At 38.1% G+C, this 20309-nt stretch overlaps 1 protein-coding gene across 1 annotated transcript; it reads right to left on the bottom strand.

Annotated features, from left to right (window-relative positions):
- Nucleotides 1–11179: 11179 nt before the first annotated feature.
- LOC116914413 (rho GTPase-activating protein 7-like) lies at nt 11180–16821 on the bottom strand. The gene is made up of 2 exons (XM_032918670.1): nt 16662–16821; nt 11180–11401 (listed from the first exon to the last, which is right to left on the bottom strand). The coding sequence occupies exons 1-2, from the start codon at nt 16770–16772 to the stop codon at nt 11216–11218; spliced, it is 297 nt and encodes a 98-aa protein (XP_032774561.1). The 5' UTR covers nt 16773–16821; the 3' UTR covers nt 11180–11215.
- Between the last annotated feature and the right edge of the window lie 3488 nt (nt 16822–20309).

The following is a 20309-nucleotide window of genomic DNA, read 5'->3' as shown; positions in this document are numbered from 1 at the left end:
CCCAGGGCCTTGCGCTTGCTAGGCAAGCGCTGTACCACTGAGCTAAATCCTCAACCCCGAATTGTAATTTTTTAATAGGATATTTTATTTTTATTTATTTTCATTTAAAAAATGCTATCCTTTCCTGGTTTCCTCTCTGCCAATCCCCTATCCCCTCCCCCTCCCCCTGCTTCTATGAGGAAGGGTGCTCCCCACCCTCCCACCCACCCACTCACTCCCTACCTCACCACCCCTGGACTTGATGCCCCGTTTCTTAAAGATAAAAATTATCATCCGTTTCTCCCTTTTGTCAGTCTTTCTTGTTAATCCTGAACGCCACTTCAGTTATATTGTCTGGTACAGCATCACTCACCATATTTTACTGAAACTAGGTTGCTTACAATGATGATGATGCTTTTGGTGGGTTTTACATAAAATTCCACACTTTTTCCCCCACAAGAAATCTTGGTTATTGTCCCATTGCTAGTTCCTCTCGGAAGTCTTAAGTAAAAGTTTTCCTGAGTAAATTTGAGAATAACATCTGTTTGTTATAAATTACAACCTTTTTTTTTTTTCAAAACCAAATGTTCAGGTAGCTGCTATTTGCCTCAGCCTACAAAGTCCCCGAAGGCGAAAGTCATGGTATGAGTATTGGTCGATATTCTGAATCTCCCTCCATAGATTCCATGGCTGAATTCCGTATTTCGGGGTGGGGGAAGTGGCTTCCAACAGCTGCAGCTGTCCGCCCTGTTGGGAAATATCCTTGACCTGGACTATCTCATTCAAGGTGAAATGATTTCCTAGGTCTATCAAGGACCAAAAATAGACTGGTTCAGGAATGGTCAGCAACAGCTCTATGGCTTCCGCGTGTGACAAGCCTGAAGAGCCCCCATCCCCAGAGTACCATGCTGAGATGCTGCCTCCCAAGTGCCAGAACTCCGTGCCGACTCTACTGACGCAACAGTCTACTGCACACCAACCTGCTCAGAGCAACTCTGCCTCCCCCGTGTCCACGCATGTCTGCGTCTTAGAATAATCATCAGTAGCCATCTCTAGGCAATTCCTGGTCTTGTGGTTTGACTCCAAAGATTCTGATCAACTCTTGTCCTTAGCGTCTTATGATTTCTACTTGCTTTTGCAGGAAAAAAAAAAAAAAACAAAACAGTTTGCTCTTGTAACAGTAGTAGAACTAGAGTTCAGCTATATTAAAAATTAAAGAGGCATTTGCCTAATTAAAATATGGAACAATTTCATACATAGATTGATTAGATAGGCATGTACATGGCTAATAATTTGATCTTTTACCTTTTGATTAAAATAATAGGTTCAACTACCTATTATCTGTGAAAAGATTAAACAGTATTCATTAAAACCTTTCCTTTGACCAATATATCTCTGTTTTATATAACTATCTGAGAGGTATTTAAAATGAAAATAAAATATATGTAGAGCTTCCTACAATAGTAATATCTAATGATATATTTAATATAGACAGAAAGCTATATATATGTTACCAGTGGAGGGATGATGCCACGGTTTTGATGGATGCTCCAAATATGAAATACAAAATTAAATACTTGGTTAACCTTTGCTTGTGCAATAATTTTAAATCAAGATTCTTTTATTTGTTCTGAGGTCTAAATTTTCAGGTGATCAAAATATACTCTACACATGTATGAAAATTTCTAAGACTAAATAGAAGAAAAGAATTAAGAAATAGCTTTAAATATTTTAATCAAAAGGTAAAACTCTGCCTTTTCCTAAAATACAAAGTACTAAAAAACTATCAAGAGTTATATCTAAAATTAGAGGTCAGACGTGTTGAATATTGAGAGTGGCATCATCATAGGCCCCGGGCTGAGTGTGACCTCTCTGATGTATGGGCTCTCTCATGCCATGGTTCAGTTATTGCCCCTCCAGGGTATTTGGCTTAGGGGTCTAGGAAGCCTAGGGATGCAAACAGCATGCTTCCATGTTGGTGACTTCCAGAACTCCCACAAAAATCCCTCATTATATCCCTCTTTCCTGTTTGTCTAGTCTGAGCTTTAAATGAAATTTGCACTGCAGATGGTTCAAAGGCCAATGCTTAAAAAGACAAAAAGAAGCCCTGCTGGGGTAGAGGGAGGGAAGCCATGCTGTGCTGCCCCGGCCCACAAGGTGTGAACAGCACTGAACTCTTGGTATGGCTCTGCTTTTCAGAACTTGAGTAAATGCTCATTTGGTAAATTACCATGGTCAAAATAGCCTGGCAGAACACCCACAGGAAGTGTATCTACTAGGACAGGGATAGTTGGCTTCATGGACATCAGTGGATTTTCTCTGAGGATCCATTAACCTGGTAGATCTGAGCTGTGGCATCTTGCCAACACAGTGGGAACTCAGAGAAACTCCCATAACAGCAAAGGCAGCATCCAGCTACAGCGCACTCAATATTGATTTAAAAACAGAGCACTTGGTATAGAAAATACTCAGTAAATGTCAAGAGCAGCTCTAATTTTCTCTTCCCCTGTCCCTTCTTCCTCTCCCTTCCCCTCCCCCCTCCTTTCCCTCCCCCTCCCCTCCCCCCTCCTCTCCCCTTCCCTCTCCCCTCCCCCCCTCCTCTCCCCCTTTCCTCTCCCCCTCCTCTCCCCTCCTCTCCTCCCCTCCTTTCCCCTCCCCCTCCCTCCTCCTCTCCTCTCCCTCCATCTCTTTCAATAGACCTTTGAAATGCTTTCCAGGTTGCTCTTGAATTTACCATGTACTCCGCCCAGTCTTTTCCCTGCCTCATTTTCTCCAGTGCTAGTACCACAGGCACTAGTACCTGTGAGGGGTCTCAGGGCACAGCAAGGATAAATAGCATACAATTCCCTGCTTTCATAGTTTTGTCGTATGATTTGAACTGTTCAGATTTACGACCTTCAGGACACTGAAATGCCTGGTAGATATTTTAATTTTTTTATTTCTTCATGTAGAAATTTGGTATGTGGCAGACCCTGCCCACAGCTAGTCAAGAAGAGTCTCTGTGTGAACTTTGTCTATTTGGTATTGAATATCCACGTGGAACTGCTGGTTAAACATTTCAAATAGCTTTCACTGTCTTGCAGAAGTAAGCACAGAGGCTGCCAAAGGACCAGCATAGAAATATTTATCAACCTGTTAGCATCTGAGTAAAAAATATTATGGGAAGACACTGCATATATAATTAGAAGGTTGGGACAACCAGGTTGGCAAGGGAGACAGAAAAGACTGTGAATGGCTTAGAGGTCATTATTTCTGCTCAGAGTTTTGAGTTATGTTCCTGGATGCTATGATATGGCAGCTCGGTGGCTTGCCATTCCAGGGTGCACAGAAATAAGTGGAAGCTGTTATTTCTCTTGTGTGAAAATATGAACTGGATTCAAGAACTCACGTGGTCACACAGGTCACCAGCATTTCTGACTGCTAGAACAGCATGCAGGGGACAGTTCATCCAATCACATCTTGGGCTGTAGAAATGACTCTGCAATGCTATTTACGTGTAAAGGTAATAAGATGTGTGCTTATTGTTTCTTGACCTAAGGAAATCTATGCAGGTCACACAGTTCCCCACCTTTGGACTTTTCTTTTGGGTTTGGGGGAGTTTTCTTCCTGTCACCTTGTACCCAGACCAATGTCACCAAGGCAGAAAAGGGAGAACATCACCGTTGCTAACCCATGAAGTGCTTCAGTGTTTGAATTCAAAGTTTGGTATTAAAGACCAGGATGATTAGGTACAAATTTGGCTCACTCTTGGCAAACAGAAACTCCTAGATCAAAAGGGAAAAGATGCATTTGAAGAGGTACTGGTTGAGGCAAGGAACGTACCCCAAAACTGCTTTTCCTGTGTCACTTGGAAACCCACTGGAAACAGGTGTCATTTCTTACAACTCACCCACTGAATCGAGGAATTATGAGTTGATTTTTAAGTCTAAAAGCAATGGCTGTGGAAAAATGTGCTTCTAAAAGTCCTGCATTAATGAGCTACATATTTAATATTATTTACAAATACAAAATATGTGAGTGGAACCCATGATGCTTTTGAATTGTAGAATTCTAAGCAATTCCTCACAATGATCAATGGCTAATGTCATATTTAGGAAAAATTTCTAGCTCTCCATTGGAACAGTTTCTCTTTCAACAACGCTGCAAATTTTTCTGTTCGTCTTTCTTATAAACAATAATGATTTTCATGGACATAGGCAAATATTTCTTTAAAATTCCACATGCTTAACATTAGTGCTTTGCTATGTCAGAGTAGAATTGAAAAGCAGGAACATCAAAGGCAGTTTTATAAGATGATTACATTCTTTTCTGAAATTGTAAACTGTACTAATTCAAATTTCTTGATGTCTGAGATGACTAAATAACCTTTTTTAAAAAAAAATATGTGTGTTGGGAGATGAAATGGTTCAGCGAGCAAAGACTCCTCATTGGGCCTGGAGGCCTGAGCTTGATCCTCAGAACCACATGGGAGGAGGGAACTCACTCCTGACAGCTGCTTTTAACCTTTACGTGTGTTTACCTGGGTACACACACTCCCATGCACAAGTGAATTCACACACACACACACACACACACACACACACATTTTCTTAGTGTATAAAAACTAACATTGTGTGACATTATGAAGTGGTATTGAAATTGCAGCCAATCTTTAATGCTATCATACGTTTTTTTCATATAAGACTTCAGTAAAAGGAATGCTGGCAGCTGTCATGTGCAGAAATATGTCTTCTGCTTCAATTTTAAACAGTGGATACCACTACACAAAATTACTAGCCTTGTTAAAAATTCTACGTGAAAATTGATAATATAAGACATTATAAAATAGTTTGGGGTTTAAACTAAAACTTTATAATTTTGACCATGGAACTTGCTTCTCTTGGGTTCATGTCATTATGAGTTCCTTTCCTTCCATCCTAGCTCTGTAGACAAGAACATCGATCACTGAGCTGCTCTGAGGCAATGAATTTGAAGAATAACTTGTGGCTCTATGGAGATGGCCAAAATATAAATTGGAGAACAACATAGTATGGACTATGTCTTTTTAAATGAAGAAAAGAAATATCTATTTAGTTAGTTAATGTGTGTGGGTCTATGTATGCATGTATAGAATACATGTGCATGCATGTGGATGTGTGTGTGCCCATGCATGTGTGTGTGTGTGTGTGTGTGTGTGTGTGTGTGTGTGCGTGTGTGTGTGTATTCACAGTGTGCATGCACAGGGCAGAGGACAACCTCTGCCATCTCTTTCCTGTTCATTCACTGGATTCATTAGGTGGCATGGCCCAGAGATTCCAGGAATTCTCTGTCTTCACCTCCCATTCTACTGTGTAGGGACCCCAATTTATGTGTGGGATTTTTTATGTGGTGGAAAAGGACCTCCAAGGTTGAACATCTACCTGTCTGTCTATCTATTATCTGTCTGTCTGTCTGTCTATCTATCTATCTATCTATCTATCTATCTATCTATCTATCTATCTACCTACCTACGTACCTACCTACCTACCTACCTACCTACCTACCTACCTACCTACCTACCTATCTGTGTAATTTTGAGATAGTCTTTCTATATAGTTCTGGTACTCTTGAACTCACTATCCTCCTGTCTCAATCTCCTAAGTGCTGGCCTTACCGGCACACAATACCTTGCCTGGATTAAGACAGTGTCACCTGGGGATCAATCCTGTCAGCAGACATCAAATCCAGACACTGTTGCTGTTGCCAAGAGGTGCTTGCTAACAGGAACCTGGTGTGGCTGTTCCTTGGGAAATCCAGCCGGCAACTGACCAATGTAGATGTGGATGCTTGGAGCCAACCATCAGACTGAGTTCAGGGACCCTGGTGGGGGAGCTGGTGGAAGAACTGGAGGAACAGAGGGGGATTGTAATCCTATAGGAAGAACAGCATTAGTTGGCTGGACTGCCCAGTGCTCCCAGAGACTAGACCACCAACCAAGGAGAGTACAGAGAGGGATCCATGGCTCTAGGTACATACTTAGGTAGCAGAGAATGGTCTTGTCTGACTTCAATGGGAGGGGAGGTCCTTAGTCCTGTGGAGGTTTGATGCCCAGTGTAGGGGGATGCTGGAGTAGTGGGGCAAAGGAAGAGGGTGGATGGATGGGTGGGGGAGCAAAAGGGAGGGGAAGAAGAGGGTGGATGTGGGATGGGGGCTTTGGAGGGGTAACCAGGAAGTGGGATATCATTTGAGATGTAAACAAATGGAATGATTAATAAAAAAGAAGAAGACAGTGTTTCTAAATGCCTTAGACTTTAATGGCATTCGTTAAGAAATGGGTTGATGAAATGAACCAACAGTTTCCAAAGAAGAAAGGCCATGGCTAGTAAGTATTCTTGACATATTTAACAGGTGGAGCCGTGGTTCAGAGGATGAGGACGCTACTATTCCAGCAGAGGACCTGAGTTTGGTTTCCAGTAGCCACATCAAAGGGTTCACCACTGCTTCACAAGTTTGAGAGGATCTGGCACTCTCTGCTTCTGCAGGAACATGTACAGAAGTGTATACCACAACACACACACACACACACACACACACACACACTCATGTAAACACACACACATCTTTAGAAACAGTGTCTAATATCCATAGCCATCAGGGAAGTGCAAATTTAAATCACTTTGAATCTCATCTCTTTTCATTCAGAACAGCTATCGTCAAGAAAACTGATAGTAAAACTTGGCTTGTGTGTGGGGAGGACAAGATTCCTTTTATAGTGGTGGGAATATAAACTAGTACAGCTATTATGAAAATCAGTATGGAAGTTTCTCAAACGTTTAAAATTAAAATTATCAGATGATTCAGCTGTACCATTCCTGGGCATCTTCCCGAACTCCCAGTTGACCACAGAGATGCACACAGTACACTCATGTTAGTGCTCTACATTCCACAATAGCAGAGAAGTGAGTCCAGTCATCAACAGATGAAGGGATAATGAAATTGTGGTACATATACCCAGTAGATTTTACTAAGCTATAAAGAAAAAGAAAAGTTCCAGGAAATTGGATGGATTTAGAAAAGATTATATTAAGGCAGGTGACCCAAATAAAAAAAAACCCAAACAAACAAAAGAACACCCCAAAAAACATGTTCTCTATCATAGAGAGATCCTACTTTGTAATATATAGGCACATATATGTGAATGTATGTATAGGAGATCAAGGAAAAGGTGAAAAGTTGTTTTGAGAAATTGGGGTAGGAAGAGGAAAGAGGCAAAAGAATCCATGCGCCATAGTTGGACAAATGACAGAAGGGTCGAGGAGGGACACTAGCAGAAGAATCAACCGAGATAAATTTGCATGAAAATGGCATAATAAAACTTAATACTTTGTGTGCTAATTGTGAAAATCAAAAGTCAAAATGAATGAAATAAAATTAAGGAACAAAACCTAACCAAACAATAAAGTGGCAAAAATATTACATATATTCCCATCCTTCCTCTTTTGCTACCTCAAAACATGGACGATTTCTAGAGAGAACAGCTCTACTGACAATTGAATGTCAGACTGGAAAGGTTTTTACCTGATTCTATCAAGCCAGCAGTGGGGAAAAAGGAAAAGGATATATGGACTCATTTGACCTCAGAGTAAACAGCTATGCACTGGGGTCATGACAGACAATTTACCTACTCTTCATCAAATCTTAAACTGAGCAAAGTAGTTTAAGAAAATGACAAAACCAAAATGGGTCTGAGGCAGAGAAGACGAGATAATTTCCTGGAACAAAGTCAGGATTCTCCCTTTGATCATTCTTATTCATGCAGTTCTCGAAATCTTTATCAGAGGTATTAGACAAGAGAGAGAAACAAAGGCAACCAGGTCAAGAAAGAGAAAGTGAGATTATCCTTGCTTGAGGATGACATGATTCTTTATGGAGAAAATACTACAAACCCCACCAAAATCATTGGAACTGATAAAGGAATTCAGTAAAGATCCAGAACACAAAGTTAACGAGCATTTCTATGTAACAGAAATAAATGACTCAATTTTTAAAAATGGAAAACTCTTTCAGGAGGGGTGGGAACCGCACTTCTTTATAGCTATAATGAAAACCACTTAGAATGTAGTTAAGGGTTTGGGTTCTTCTCCGGGATTCATGGCTTCATTAACTTTAGGCAGTTGTTTCGGTTTTTAGATCAGGTACAGTCTCCCTCTCGGGTCACAAATCCAATTAGAGGTCTATTGGTTACTACCAAGGTATGTGTGCCAGTACTGAACCCTTAGGACTATCATGTCATAGTTTATGGGTATCATATCTGGGTAGGATTATTGGTGAAATCCCATTTAGAACAAGTATATTCAAAGTCTTACAGAAATACATTACTCAGAAATAAATTTTACTAAAGAAGAAAATGGGAGCCAGCAAGATTGCTCATGGGGTAAGGGTACCATGGTTGAATACATGAGTTCAATACCTAGGACATACTTAGTAGAAGGAGAGAACTGATTCTTGAAATCTGTCTTTTGACCTCCTCATACATACACATGTATACACAAAATAGAGAAATAAATGGAATTAAAGTATTTCCAGAAAGAAGTAAAATATCTCCCCAATGGAAAATTTAAAATGATGGGAAAATTATAGAGCTCACATATAAGAAGACAAAATTATCCCACATTCATCAATCAGAAGTCTTGATAAAAATGTTCATCCAAACTAATACTACAGATTATAGAGACACTGCAATCAAAACAAAAACGAGAGTTTTCATACATCCCCTGCAAAAAACAAAAACAAAAACAAAAACCCCAAAACAAACAAGAAAAACCAGAAGGAAATGAAAAAAAAAAAAAAGAAAAACACAAAATATGTGTGATCCCCTAACCAAGTAATAAAAAGCTAAGATATCATGATATTCGACTTCAAAAAAAGTTTAAAGCTGGAATGATCAAACTACCATAATTCTGACATAAAACAGACACAAACCAATGAAACAGAATAGACTACTTCCCTCTAAAATCAACTCATAGTTACAGATAACTGATTTTGACAAGTGACCAATTGTCTCTATCAGAGAAAGTCTCTTCAAGTTATTCTTCTATGGAAACTGAACAGGAAGTTGGAATAATGTTACTAGATTCCTATCTTTGAAAATATAAAACATTGACTCAAAATGAACAAAGGTTCTTATAAAGACTCTAAGCTTAGAAAATATTTCACGAAATATAAGGAAAACACTTTACAATATTATTGCAGGTGAAACAAAGGTGATATGGTGGTTTGAGTGGAAGTGGCTCCCATAGGTTCATGTATTTGAATGCTTGGCCTCAGTTTGTAGAACTGTTTGGGAAGGATCAGGAGGTGTGGCCTTATTAGAGGAGGTGTGTCACTAGGGGTTGTATCTGAGGTTTCAAAACATACAAGCCATTCTCAGTTAGCTCTTTCTGCCTTATATTTGTTGTCCCAATATGCAAGCTCTCAGACAAACATCAATTGTCCTGATTTGATCATGGCATAAGATATACATGCATCAAATTATAATAGTATACCTCACAAATAAGCAAATATCAAACAAAGCCTTTAGAGAAAATGTAAATTGAATTTAAAAATGGCTTTAAGCACCACCTTCTTTTAATCATATAATTTTTAGATAAATGGAGAAGCGTGATAGGAGAGTATCCAACCCAGAGCCAATATCATTCTGTCCCTCAGAATTTGTCTTGTCCTGAGTGGTAGCCACATGGATATAAAAATGTACAAGACTCTTGTTTTGCACAGCTGCGAAAACCCACTAAGTGACACATCTAATGTTAGTACATGTTAAGCCATGAATTCTGTCTTTCAATCAAAACATAAGAAGAATAAATTCCACCAAAATTGAACCATAAAAACCTGTAGTGTCCAGATTGAAAAATTTTTATGTAGCATCTTTATATTAAATAATAGACGATGGACTTGAGCCACCAAAGACACAAAGACAGTGTAACATCCCACATGGCTATACAGCTCCTTAAAGAACATCTATATAATGGTAAGCCAAGGAAGTTTATCATCAATAAAAGTACAGCATTCCATTAAAGTTTTCCTATTAGCACTTGTTGCTAATTGATAGCCATTTTACTGAATCCCAAAACCAATAGTATGCATATTTTTATTCCCTGCTCACCTAGCACTATCATAGTGTTGTAGCATTTTCTTGCCTTTTACTGTTTAAATACCTACCCTTTTTGATAAAATGGAAAGCTATTTAAAGACTTGGCTAACATATTGTTTGTCTATGGCTTTTTTTCCAATTTGGCATAGTGTGTGATATGTTAGATATGAGTAGATGGTTAGAATTAAATGATCTGCATATAAATGACAAGGGGAAAATTAAGTCCTGCCTATATAAATACTAAAGCCAGGCCCATGTGCTATTTTAACAGTGTGCTTTGATTCCCCTTAAATCCCAGTGAATCTACCATGTCTCAAGTTCAGAGTATTCTTTTAGTCCCATTTTAGAACTGCCTTTATTTTAAAGACAGGAAAACAAACAGTACAAACTCACTTCTCCATGTTAAGCTAACATGGGGATTGAAAAAACAATACAGCTCTGTGATTTTCACAGAACCAGGAAAGGTTATTTTGGAACTGTGTGGACTTTAGATATTTGAAGCAGTAATTACTTCCCCATAAATGTTACCTTTTAGAGTCAAATGCTATTTTGCCCTTGCAATTCACATTTTACTTAAAGGAAAATGTCTTTCCTCAGAATTTATTGTGCGATGCTATTCTGTGTGGACACTCTCTCTTTCATTTGTGTAGATGGCACTGTAAAATCACCAGGGCAACAAGGACAGTAACTTACACTGCATTAAATATTGGGCTTTGAATGGTCTATATCATTGAATGTCCACAAAATATGACGCAGTGATTTTATACATCTGTATTTGCATATCATCATGGCATCTCAGACAACTTCTTACCCATCTATCTGCTCATCTATCATCAAAGCTTAGAGATTTTCTACTGAGTATGTGATGTGGTCAATGATAACCGCACCTGGTAACTCAACTCCACATTTCAAATTCTTCATTCTTTAAAATTGTATAACAGAAGTCATGGGCCATATTTTGCATAATTCTGGATTTGCATAAGCCTGCCTTAGTGAACTACTTATGTATCCATTTTTAAAATTAAGAAGCATACACTTTTAGGGTGATACTTCAGTAAATAGCATCAAACTGATACAGTTAAGACTCCAATAGTCTTCTTTCCATGCTGGATAGAAGGCTATCAACACTTACCTCATGTTTGGCAACACTGACTGTTGAGTCTGGGATTGTGTACAACTTACCATGGCTTTGGGTTTGGTTCCAGAATTGCTCGCTGGAGTGGACGATGGATCGGTGGACTCTGAAGACAGATTCACCTGTGTCTGATTTACTGTGGTACTCTCTGTTCCGCTTTCAGATCCTGATTCCAGATCCTGTTAAAAGACAAATACACAACCATGAAAAGAGGCGTACGAGTGTCTCCTACATGCCCATTTCCTCTCACCTTTAATCTTTATTTGAATGTGACTTCCAGTCACTCACTTAGTATCACATAGGTAACAAAGTGCATTCTAGGGGCCTTGTGAATGGCAAATGAAAAAAAAATCCTCCCAGTCTTAGTTCAAAGTGTCAGTAATGCTATTTCCCTTCATTATAACTCATCAATAGTATTGAAAGCCATTTTCCACAGTTGGAATGTTATGATGTATTTTGCATGTAAATGAATATGAATAATGAAACTGCTTTAATAGGCATGTGAATTTGTGCATGTGAGAGGGCATGTGTGTGTTTCCTCATATGGATATGTGAAGTACATAATTGTAACCAAGTTTCTCGTGCTGAGAATGACTTCAGATCAGACTATTTTTTATGTCTTTTCATGGGGAACAAAAAGTATCTTATTCTAAAGTATATAGCTCACTTGAGTTTTAAACTGAATTAACATGAAATGGATAACAGCAAAGCACATTTATAAATATTAAACATATAACTACAGGTAGTAGGTAATTAATTAAATTTGCCCCTTTAAATTTGTTTTTTGTATAATGGGCCTTTTGAATTCATTTTGCCTTCCTACTCATAACTTCAAGAAGTAGTTAACATGGTAAACTTTTTATTTTTATAACCACACGATAACAAGTATGAGGAGAAATAATAATTTTTTTCAATTTATTAGCCTTGTGTTGTTATTCTGCATAGAGCACATTTCACAGCTTGTATCTGTATTTGATTTTATCTTCCTGTGAGGAAGGGATTATTATAATCACTGAAAAGACAATGACACCCAGAGGCAAGGCAGATCTCTTACATTCCCATTCCATGGGAGAAGTGGCCTTAAATCTCAGGTCCTCACCTCAAAGCTCCACCTCCTAAAGTAACTACCTTGCTGTTTTGGTGAACGCCTAAAACACAACTGAAGAAGAAATTTCATGGATGAGAAGCTATGTAGAGATTCTTCTTTCTACCAGTGAGAAATCCACTGTGAGAAATCTCAGGTCAACTCTTTCACAATCTGTCACTCATGTCCTCCCTATTTAACCATCTTCAGCAAACTGAATGGTGAGCAAGACCTGAACCACCGTGACCCCGCCCACTTTTGCTGTGGTAATGCGTCTGATGCCCTACAGTACCATCAGACTCTTCTGTATCATTGTTACCCCGTGCTTCCCCCATGTCAGGTAGATGGAATATGCACAATAGGAGGAGTTCTTATTGTGGTGGGCGAGCAAGAGTGGTGTGGACCATAGAAGAGGTCTATACGCCATCCAACTGTGGCACAAAATAGTGGGAATCTTGTTCTTTACATAGTTGTTCACATCACAAAATAAGTCTTCACTGCCTGTATTCACTATGGAGAAGACAATGGAGGCTAGGCAATTCCTAGTGAGAATATTAAAGTGATTCAATAGGAAAGTTACATCAAGAATCTGGATAGAAGCCGAAAAGGACAAAATCAGGAAGCAGGGTATAGAGGGCCACGACATATAACTGATGAGGAGACAACTAGAGAAGAAGCAGACAGCAAAATTGTAGGGAAAGTCAATGTAGGAAGCAAGCTTGAATGCTAAGAATAGCGCAATTACTCCTGGGATGTCAGGAGGACAGAATTGATGGAAAAGTGGCCAAGAATCAGGAAGACAGACTATGTAAAAAGAATATGGTATGTTGGGTCACAAAAGGGTTGAAACATGGTGAACCTTGACCATGTATGGCTCAAGTGTACCAAAAGATTATCCATGTCCACTAGGTTATACATTCACACAAAAAGCAATTAGTGGCTCAAACTCAGAATACTTTGATATGGAGGAGAAAAGGTCTTGGGAAGATTTACAATGTGGTAGAACAAAAGTTGGCTTTTCTGAAAGATGTGAAAGTGACTCTTAAAAGCTGTGTGACACTTGGCAAACTTCTCACTTCCACCCTGTGTGACCCTAGTAAATCCTTCATCCTTCCTGATGCTCATCATCAAAACAAAAGATCGAGTAAAGCAACACATGCAAAGCTTAGTGTGCACCAACTACTACTGCTTTGTCCTTTAGCCCCGACTTCTATCTGCCACCCATTCTAAGAGATTATTATCATTAGTAAGGTCTGAAGGACTGTCCACAATGGGTGCTCTGATGAGGCCAAGATTTTGGCTGACAAAACAATCAGATCATGGAGTTTCAAGAATCTACCAATGTTTAGTCAGTTTGTTAGATTTTCTCCAAGCAGCTATGTCCAAATCTTTACCTCTTCCTTTTACTTCAAATGAATGTTGTTCTTCATCATCCCAGTCTCTGCTTCAAATTATACTCTTTATTACATAGAAAATTAATTCTAGGGATTTTGTTAAATATGATTACACACAGTGGGTGGATTAGGAGGGAAGCCATTGCTTCATTGTGTACTGTGTTCTTTCTGCTAGAGTTAAATAGGCAGCAGAGAGAGGAAGGGGATGAGGCAGTTTCTCGCTTGGGTTAGTGCTCCTTGGTGGATGATCAAGATCATAACTATGACACCATAATCCTTCTTCCATGACGCAATTATCAAAAGGAATTGAAAGGCAAATGAAAAAAAAGTGTTACCATCACCTTTAAATATCAGAAACCAAACCAAACCAAAACAAACCAATGAAAAAGCAGAGAAAAAGACCAAGTGTGACTCAGAAAACTCTAAAGATCAGAAGATAGTTTTGAGGCTCAGGGGTGTGTACTGTTCATGCCTTGCTCAGTGTCTAATATGAGCTTAGAGGGAAAGCAAAGAGAGTCAACAATGGCCAAGTATGTTCTGGGTTAGATCTGTATAGGCCTGCTTATGTATTTTAGTTCATTTGTCTCCATGAGAAGCCAGTAGTTAAAGAGTTAACTTTTGTGTGCATCTTTTGTCTTATATAAACCTGTAGTTCAGAAATTAGACAAACTTCTTATGGTTTTAGATAGTCAGCTCCAAAGCTGGGATCCAAAAGTCACTAATTGTTCAATTACCTTTAGGCACCAACATTCCTAATGTTTCTGCTGACTGATTTTGCTTTATTCCAACTCTATTGATAAAATGAAAACCTAAATGGGTGCTATATTTACAGCAGCAAGAATTATGATAATGATTTCAGTAACATTCTGTGAAATATTGTATGACACATTAAAGTCCAACTTACAGTTTATGTAGAAGTATAAAAACTAGATGCAGACAAATGATTTAATTATTATGTATATTAATTCATGGTTTTTGGTTTATCTTTCCCACATAAGAAAGAACCCAGTCTAGTATGGAGGGACAGATAGCTTTCTTTCTGAAATGAAGACAAAAGTATGGTATTTGATAGAAATATCAGCTATGATTTTTATATATGAGAACTTAGAAAAGTTTAACGGAGCTGTAGAGAAGAGAGAGATTAAAATCAGGCAAAATTAACAACTCATTGCAGAGAACTTCAATAAAAAGTCCATACTCTAGACCCCATGAATTTTAAAGAGGCACCTAGGACCTCATGAAAATAAGACGTTTCTGGCTTAAAGGTGCTAGAGAAAATGAATGTGAAATTTTAATTTGATTGAAATATTGGAGACAGGATTTTTCTATCATTTCTATAAAGGATTCTGTAGGTCCCCTTCTTATTTGCTAGAATGAAACTCTTTACAAATAACTGGTGTGTCCCTAGGATAAGAGGGACTAGGGCTTTCCTGGAGATATTTAGTTATGGCTCATGGTAAAGAATGTATCTGCAATGAATCTCTACGGATAAGGAAACTTATTAAGGTTACCAAAAATTAAAATTTCATTTTTATGAACTTTCAAGATTGAAATCTAGTTTTATATCAATCCTGTTTCAGAAGGTGTCAAATTCGCTTATGTGATTTTCTACATTTTGGATCTCACTTACAATTTTTTTTGATGTGGTTTATTTACTATATTATAATGCAAATCCTTGTTTAGTAGAAACATATAAGCTTTATGCTATATATGTTAGATCTACATAAACTAAGCCATTAAACATGAAGCTAAATTGGGTAGAGCCAATTTCAGGATTTGTTTCTTCTAAATTTTATTTTGAGTTTTGGAATTCCATCGGAGCATCTGTTATATAAACTTAATGGGGTAAAATTCTTACCTCTGTCTTTCTCATTATTTTTTATAGTATATTTTAGAGTACTAACAAGTCACCTTCATCAGAATTATTTTTTGCAGTAAGCAGGATTAATTTACCCTCATATACACAACCATCCATCCACCCAACTATCTATTCATCTATCCATCTTTCCATCTACCCTTTCCACAATCCATCCATCCATCCATCCATCCATCCATCCATCCATCCATCCATCCAACCATCCATACATTCACCCATCCAAAAACCCATTCATATATCCATCCACCCATCCATCCACTCATTGATCCATCTACCCTCCGATTCATCTACCCATTCATATTCCCATCTATCCACCCATCCTTCCATTCATCTACTCATCTGATCATGCAGAAAATATTAAACATGTTTTTCATGCAATGTAAGTTTGTAGAATAAGATAATTCATATCTTGGAAATAACTAGTTATAACCTGAAAAGCTGGAAATAGTGTAGTTATCAAGATAAACACAGCATTTGCAATGGGGTGCATTATGTCTCTGAATAGTAGTAAATACAGTAGTACAAGTCACTATTACAACAAAGAGGGCTTAATCCCCAAGAAGCAAACTTTTCTAGGCTTGCTTTGTTTTCTTTTTAATGTTAAATATTTGGCCGTCACCTATGTCTCTATGGATTCTCTATGTGATATAAGGAAATGACTGAATGGTCTCTATGAGGTTCTGTTTCATTTATTAGTGGATGCCATCATCAAAGATGTTTCACTTTTAAGAGAGACCATGTGAAATAAAAGGGTCCTATTCTAACTTTGCTTAGTGGGCACAGACATGTAATCCTAGCTTCTTGAGCAGCTAAGGCCGGAAGATAGTTGAGTTAAGGCCAGTGTGGGCTTCAAAGCAAGTTTAAGGGCAGTCTGGCCAATTTATTTAGTCTGTGTCTCAAAGTAAAAACAGGGCTAACGATATAGCAAAGTGGAAGATTGCCTAGTGTGGGCCAGGACTGAGGGTCCTCCCAAGTTTTCTGAAAAACAAAACAAAACTAAACTAAACACTAATAACAAATGACAGGAGAACAGACATAGGGGGCGTTATTTCACTCGGGTGAAGAGTAGGGAGAAGGCAGCTCACAGGGACATGCCGCCGCAGGTTCGTTGGGGTGCTGGATGGAGAGGAGGCAGTGCTGAGAGCGTTCTCGATGTCTTGGTCTAGTTGGTCCAGTTTCATAATTAGCAGCACCATGGAGTCCAGCCGTGTCCTGTCTCGATCTTCCCTCGTTTCCTGAGGAACAGAACATGCTGTTACTAAATCTGAAAGGTCATTTCTTGGAAAGAATAAAAAGTTCCCTGTTCTGCACAGTGACAAAAAGGGACAGTGAATAGTGGGCGGTCTTCCATTTGACAGGGAAGAGAAGGTCTAAGCTGGGTATCAATGAGCCTTTTATGGAGAAGATGCTGATCTAGTGCTAAGATTGTACTTTGTATGAATATTCAATACACAAAAAAGAAGTAGAATGACTACCAGTACTTATAGACATTTCCGATTTCCTAATTATTATTGGGAGAACTTATTTATGAGTTTTATTTATTTTTTAGATCATACACATATTATTTGTGTGATTCTTATATTTGTGAATTTGTACTTAAGGCATGTCAAAGAATATTTGCACCAGAATAGTTTTTATTTAGAGAAATACTGTGGAAAAATGAAGTAAGGCAAATTTTTGGCTTATATGGTCAGTAGTTCTCTGCAGGTAACACTTACCTGTTACTGTTTCTAGTTATGGCACTGACAAGATTCCTTTTTTAAGTCTTTTTATTCTTCCACATACTTAAAATAGGCCCCTAACAATGGGGCACGCGCTTGCGCATGCACACACACACACACACACACACACACACACACACACACACACACACACGGCTTTTTATCTTGACTACTATGGGATTTAGACACATTTGGAAAGACTTTGACTTAAAGCAGTAACTAAAGCACCTTTTGTCCTTGTAGAATTACTTGGACACAACTCTACAGTTCCTGTGTGGTCAAACCAAGTCAATTATTAGAAATCCTAACCCCTCATGCTATGTGAGGGTCAGAGCTGATTAGGATATTGAGTGAAGAAAAAAAAGGACCATGCAAGACATAGACAATTCTTTGGAAAGACACTTTGTTGAGAGATGAAGTGGACTTTGGTCTAGTTCTTTCAGTGTGAAGCATCATTTGTGAGTCAAGTTGCCAACTTCCCATATCTATGGGATACTTGGTTGAAGAGAACCAACTTTAAAAGGACTGCTCATGGCCAAGCTCAAGGAGGGGAAACAAGGTCATGATGAGACCTAGATGTGTCCTCAGAGGATGTTCAGGCTGGGGATGTGCTTCAGTAACAAGTATTAAATGATGAAAGTAATCAACACAGCTCTGACTTTTAGTTTTGTCTTGTGTCCTCCTCTCTTCTCCCATCCTCTCCTGTCCTCTCTTCTCCTCTCCATTTTTTGTGTATATGTGGTGGATGTACTTGTTAATGTGGACGCATGTACACATGTGTGAGGGTACATGCATACATGGGTGTAGATGAGTAGAGAGGCCTTTGGTTCTTTGGAGACATGTTTTTTCATTGAACATCAAGTTTTGTAGACAGACTGGCCAATGAAGTTTAAAGGTCCACCTGTCTCAGTATTAGAGACCTGTGGTTACAAAAGCTTGCTGCAAACTGTGGCTTTTACATATTCTTGGGTTCCAGGTCCCCACGTTTATGCAGCTGTCATTTTACTGACTGAACCAACTTTCAAGCCCTGAGCATTTCTTTTACCCCCTTTAAATTTTCTAAATGCTCTCAAGAACAGGGGTGCCATGAGTTAATCTAATTTTATATTCTTTAAATAGGAATCTAATTCTATAGGTTTAATTATTTAAAAGCTAAACAATGTGTTTTTTTTGATACAGAGAGCAACCTTTCAGAGGTTAAATAATTGATTCATTATATTAAATTCATCTAAGAATTAACTCTTTCCTTTCTAGTTACAGTGATATGTTTTAACAAGCGCCATTTAGAAAAGAAAGGATTCATTTTAGTTTTCTAAATAATCATTGCAGGAAGTCAAGGCAGCAGAAATCTGAAGCATATATATATATATATTCAAGAGCAGATGGCAGTGAATTAGTGAAGATATGCCAGTGCTCAGATTATATTTTTTACTTTTACACAGTCCAGGATCTTTTCCATAGGGAATAGTGCTACCCATGGTGGGCATGTCTTTGCCCTTTAATCAATGTAATCAAAATAATTTCCCACAGATAATCTTAGAGTCTCCTCTTCCAGGTGATTTTGACAAATTGATGGTTAGTAATAACCATCACTTAGCTAATATTAAATAATTTATTTGAACATTTTCTTGAAATTTATATACAATGAAATATGACAATACCCCATTTCTGCCCCAAATCCCTTCATATTATCCTCAGCTCTACCATTTAACACTTTCATATTTTCTTGTTTGCTTCTTTTTTTTTTATTTTTTTTGTTTGCTTCTTTTTTTAAAGACAGGGTTTTATTATGTAGTCCTGGCTGGTCTGGAACTCAAAAACCCACCTGTGTCTGTCTATGGAAGTGCTAGGACTAAATGCATATGCCTTACCATGTAATAATTTTTACTTTTTGATCATCCGTTCAGCCAAGCCAGTGCTACCCACACATGCAGAGATGTGTGTTACTCAAAACTAGTTGATCTATTTCTAAAGGCAGACGTTTCCCTTGGCTTAAAAGATTAATACAAAAGGAAGAAGCTGCTTTTTTTTCCCTAAAAGCAGATTAACGATAAAACTAAATAGAGAGTTTTGGACATCTGCTAATTTCTTCAGAAAACTTTGCAACACTTATGGTTTGATTTATTCCCATTATCTCTTTCTTGAGGAACATTAAGTGACTGACGTGAACTTTTTATTGGGCTTAAAAGTATCCACATTTGCAAAAATGAAACCTTAACCTTTATATTTTATTCAATAATGATTCAGAACTTTGTTACACACAAAGCAGTGTTTTTCATAGTGTAATTCTGCTTATAACCTGAAATTAAGTTCTGGAAACATTACAAATTTTTGCATCAAATTTGCTTATGAGTATTCCTCCAAATGGGAACAATCTTAGTATAGAGTCATCCAGTCCCTTACTTACTATTCTAATACATTTTTAAAATATAATTTCCTTCTATTTTGAACCAAAGATGTGTTTGGGAAGGTGAATGTTTACACATCTCTGTGTCCACATGTGGCTATCCTTGGCTGACATTCACATCTCAGTAATAATTGCCTCAAGGACAAAGACTCAAGCTTTCTACCCAGCAGCAAGGGAATCAAGTTCTACACCACAGAAGCAACACATTTTCAGGAAAAGTAGTGAATTCAACCCAGCCAAGAGATAATAACACACATGCCTTGGAAAATAGAGGCTGATATTTTTCCAGCTACTAAGTTAATGCTGGGTATAGCAACACATCCGCAGCTACCCTGGACCCATGGGTGATGGTCTCAAACGCAATTGGTCTTTGAATTAACTGGACATAGAGCTCATATTCTTAAAAATATTTTTATATCTATTGGCTGAGTATCAAATTATTTCAGAGATCTGCCAGAAGGGTAAAATGAAACAGTCTTACCCCATGATATTCTCTTAGGCAATTAAGCCTATTTCTTTCCTCTAACCTCCATGGGTTCCTCCTTACTACCATTCTTTATAATAACTGTGAAATGTCGAGAGTTTGTGTGCCATACATCCACAAA

Source organism: Rattus rattus, chromosome 13 (assembly GCF_011064425.1).
Source record: "Rattus rattus isolate New Zealand chromosome 13, Rrattus_CSIRO_v1, whole genome shotgun sequence".
Lineage (NCBI taxonomy): Eukaryota > Metazoa > Chordata > Mammalia > Rodentia > Muridae > Rattus > Rattus rattus.
The sequence above is the reverse complement of the archived record's forward strand: the minus strand, read 5'-3'. Positions and strand labels throughout refer to the sequence as shown.

Excerpts from the sequence above, each read along its gene's own strand:
- LOC116914413 (XM_032918670.1), bottom strand. The coding sequence starts at position 16,772 with ATGGTGCTGCTAATTATGAAACTGGACCAACTAGACCAAGACATCGAG. Across the intron at positions 11,402-16,661 it reads ACCTGCGGCGGCATGTCCCT|GATCTGGAATCAGGATCTGA; the intron begins GTGAGCTGCCTT and ends GTCTTTTAACAG.